General features: G+C 30.3%; 1 protein-coding gene across 1 annotated transcript; it reads right to left on the bottom strand.

Moving 5' to 3' along the window:
- Positions 1-2,689: 2,689 nt before the first annotated feature.
- On the bottom strand, positions 2,690-4,263 carry LOC107892388 (zinc-finger homeodomain protein 9). Its single transcript, XM_016817465.2, has one exon. The coding sequence runs from the start codon at positions 3,868-3,870 to the stop codon at positions 2,890-2,892; it is 981 nt and encodes a 326-aa protein (XP_016672954.1). The 5' UTR covers positions 3,871-4,263; the 3' UTR covers positions 2,690-2,889.
- Positions 4,264-4,612: the final 349 nt, after the last annotated feature.

The following is a 4,612-nucleotide window of genomic DNA, read 5'->3' as shown; positions in this document are numbered from 1 at the left end:
GAAAAAATTGGTCATTTCTATTAAAAAATTATTTATTTCTACTGTTAAAAATTAATATAGTTGACGAAATAATCCAATAATGACATGCCATATATACATCATATTGATGTATAAAAATCAATTTTTAATAATAAAAATAAATGAATCTTTTAACCAAATAACTAGATTACTTTTTAATACAACCAACAATAATTAATTTACTTATCTTTTAATAAAAAAACAAAATGTGTTATTAAAATCAACTTATAATATATATATGCGTATAAATGCAGTTAATAGTGAAAATATTTTGAAGAGACAGTCGATAAACAGTTCAATCTGAATTATTGTACAGCATGTGCCATCATTATATGCATAAACATCACGCAGTGTATTTCTTTTTTTGGAATACAGTACAAATATTTACTATTAAATTATATATTTCTATAGTCATGGACAAAAGTGTGTGAATCACAAATCACCCAACAAGCTTCAAATTTAAAAATTCTAATAAAATATTTTTGGCAATGTCAAATAACATCAAAGAGTTCACTACATATGTAGTTGCAAATAGGAACCCAATAGCCCCATAAAAAATTAAAATTAAAATAGAAGAGAGAGAGAAAATAATTTATATAAGAAGAACTCGACCTGAAACGGTAAATACCTTAACTACCGAGTCAATAAAATGTAAATAAATTGTCAAGTGTGATGAATTAGAAGCAACCGTTTATTTTATGTTATTGATGTAACGTCAATTTTATTAAACCTAACAATATCTTTCATCAGCAAAAATGTCAGTTTTATAAGATGAAAGTTTGAGCTTAGGGGAGAGGCTTCCTCAAAATCCCTAATCTTCTAAACCACAAGCATCACTTTTACAATATTACACTCATTAATTTTATAAATATTTTTTAATTCAATAAAGAATATGCATTAAACTTAGTATTTTCAACTTCTTTTTAATGATAAATAGAAAACTGGTTGAGCTCACACTTGTTCATGGGTCAGTAGGTGGTTTCCAACCCATAAGTAATATTAAATGCTTGGCTTTTTAAGGTTGAAAGTCTGATGGAATTTTTTTTCGAGGTTTAGGTGCTTTTTGTTTTTTATTTTACGTTTTCAAGCTTAATTTTATTTATATTAATTATTTAAAATTTTAGATCATTTTATATTTTATCTATTATTATATTAAATTGTTTAAATATTTCATGTAGTATTAAATTTACAAAAAATTTATTAATTGCCTAAAAAGTATATTTTGTTTATAAGTTTACTAAATTTAAATACTTTCTATTTTTTTATAATAATATTAACACTTGAAATTAATAAACATTTTTTTAAAATCACTTTTCTTGTAGCATTAAATTAAAAGCTAACGTTATATACTGACGAAAGCTCAAAACTATGGTGTTTGGTTTGGTGTTTTTCATGTAAATAATTAAATATATTAAAGTATTGAATAAATATAATATAAAAGTATCATATACTAGAAGTTTAATTATATATTTTTTTTTCAAAAACTAGATAAATTAATCTTTATACATTGACTAAAAAATAAACTAATTTTTTTGAAAATTTTTTCCATTTTTTTTGTTCAAGATTGACCTCTATATGTCAACATAAAATATATATGGCACACCATATGTTACTACATGGTTGTTCTATCACCAATTTTTAATACAAATCTAACGTACAATGAGTAATTTATCTTTTCTTTTTTTAATAGAGGAAGTAAAATGCCATCTATCTCCGAGTACAAAAGTTTCCATGATAGTTTTACATTTGACCAGTCAATAAAAACTTAAGCAATTTATTAAATCGATTGAAACCGTTAGTTACAATAATTAAGAGGATGTAAATTAAATGTGTTTATATATATAAATTAAGAGATTATGGGTAAAAAAAACATTAACAAATTAAATTATTTGTTATTACAATTGACAAATATTTTTAGTTTATTAAATAAACCATATCCACCCTATTAAAACTTATGAGTAAGAATCAAAGGTAAAGGATAGTTGAAAAACTAGATTAATTTAGTCATAAAATTTAGAAAATAAAAACAAATCAGACTGACAAATGACAAGACATCCATTAATTCAGTCATAATCTCCCACTTTAATACTAATCAGGACTAATAATGGTAGCAATAATGATTACCTCTACTTCATCTTCCTTCCCCCAAAAGGGAATATTACATAAATATATATATTAAATCTTCCTTAAATTACATAATTCCAAGATATTAGCAGCTAATCATTAAAAATTATACTAAAAAGAAGCCTTCTCTTTTGTACTTTAAGAAGGTTTATATAAATTAGTCTTATCAAACCACTAAAAATAATGCAATTATGCACAACCAAACATTCATAGCTGCAAAATCATCTTAAAAAATTAAGACTTGAGCTGATGATTGGTAAGATGATATAATAAAATATAAAAAAAGATCTTATCTTATTAGATTTTTGTACCATAAAATTAAGCTTAAATTATTAGTATAAAGTTCATGGGATATGTTAAAATAATCTGATACCTGTTTGTTTTTTATTATCACTTTCTGCTTCTTCTTCAGAGACACAACATGGAAACTAATAAGGAAACATTACAGGTTCAAAGGTTTTTAAGGTTTTGGAAAACAGAAACCATGGATGTTTATGATCCCAAAAACCCAGAATTCTAAAGAATATGGTGAAGGAAAAACAGAAAATAAAATGAAAATAATTTCTTTTTTGGATCAAAGCAGCTCTTCCCATGTTATATTCTCAACAGTCATGATCAGAAATTAAAGAGAGAAAGAAAAAAGAACAGCTAATAAACAAGTACTTAATCTAATCTAACAGCTTATTATCTCCTCATTGAAAAGAAAAAAGAAAAAAAGATAAAAGTTGATTATCATGATAAACATGATTAAGAGGAAGAAGAGCCATTAGTTCCAACATGAACAACACTATCAGTTTCAAAGTGATGGTTGAGATTCTGACCATTGTTGTTGTTGTGGTGATGGTGGTCTTCATGGCTGAGTTCATTCTCAATATTGTTGTTATTCCCAGTTTCTCCTCCATTAATGGCTTGATCTTTCTTCCCAAAAGTGTTCTTATTGTTATGCATCCAAACTTTTAAAACCCCTCTATCAACCCCAACTTCACTGCAAAACTCTTGGATAGCTTCTTCATCTCTTTTCTGAATCTTCCACCCAACTTTCTCAGCGAATTCCAACATCTTATCTTTCTGAAACTGAGTGAACTTTGTTCTGAATCTTTTCTTTGAGTGGGAACCCAGATTTGTGGTGTTTGGGGTAAGGGTTCCTAAGCCTTGTAAATGAGAGTTATTTTGATGGTGGTTGTTGTCTAATGCACCAGCTAAACCACCTGAAAGGGCTAAAAGCATGTGAGGAGCTGAAGGGTAGTAAGATGATGAGATCGGTGGTGGGGAAGCTGAGTTTGGACTACGATGTGGTGCTTGACTTGCTGGAGGCGGTGGATGGTGACGGTGGTGAGGCTGATATTCTATAGTAGCGGTGGCTGTTGTTGTGGGTGGTGGGTCATCTGATTCTCGGCGGTGGAAGTTGCGGTGGCAACCACAAGCTGCACACTTGAGGGAGGTTGGGTCGGATGGGGTGGCTGATGGGGAAGGCATGAATTCACCACAGCCGTCTAAAGCATGTCCACCCAAAGTGGCTGCATGGTTCTTGAGGCATTCCTTGTAGGTCACCACTATGGGCGGCGCATGGTGGAGGTAGTGGTGGTGAGGTTGGTGGCGCTTGAGAACACCGTTAGTAAAAGATTTGGGCTTGGCCGGTTGGATCCGAACTGGTGTTTCGGTCTCTGGGTCGGGTGATTTGGGTGTTGTGGTGCTTAGTGGAGGGGTGCTTGTAGGGGCTATTTCCATGGCTCTAACATCTAGAGTCAACAAAAACACCTAAACTTAATGGGAGGGGGGGATTATAAAAAAGTTGGGATGAAATTGAATTTAAAATAGGGTTTCCAATATGGGTTTTGTGAGAATTTTGATACCATGGAAGAAAATTAAGATTGGAGTTGAAAAAAAAGAAGAAACAGAAAAGGTTGGGTGTTTCTTCTTTGTTTGTTTGGAGGGAATTGCTTGGAAAATGAAGGGAAAAAGAGGAAAGGGCGGAGGCGAAGGCGGAGGCGATGGTGGTGGTAGTGGTGGTGGTGGTGGAGGAGGAAGGAGGACTGTTGATAATAAAAAATCTGTGGTTGTGGTTGCCCTTCTTAACCACTTGAGTTTTTAACCAGAGTTCTAATCCATGGTTAAGTTGTCGACCCCTTTAGGGTTAGATATGTTTGTAATTAATACATACATACAAAAATTTTATTTAGGAAAATTTTAAACTTAACGTAATATTAGAACCATGACGCATACTGTGACCATAGTGAAAATTAGTTTTGGGTTAAATTTTTTCTTTTAAAGTTAGTCTTTCAACTTCCCAAATGTTCTTATATTGGGATTTTAGTTTTTTATCTTAATTATTCCTTGAAAATCTAAAGTTCAATCTTTAATCTGAGAACAATTTTTAAGTTCACAATCTAATTTTAAAAAAAATTTATTTTAATCCCGAAAAAATAAAAATTTGCAAATAAAGCATTGTAATTACCAAAATGTTTTCATT

This window comes from Gossypium hirsutum, chromosome D09, assembly GCF_007990345.1.
Source record: "Gossypium hirsutum isolate 1008001.06 chromosome D09, Gossypium_hirsutum_v2.1, whole genome shotgun sequence".
In the NCBI taxonomy this organism is placed as follows: Eukaryota; Viridiplantae; Streptophyta; class Magnoliopsida; order Malvales; family Malvaceae; genus Gossypium; species Gossypium hirsutum.
The sequence above is the reverse complement of the archived record's forward strand: the minus strand, read 5'-3'. Positions and strand labels throughout refer to the sequence as shown.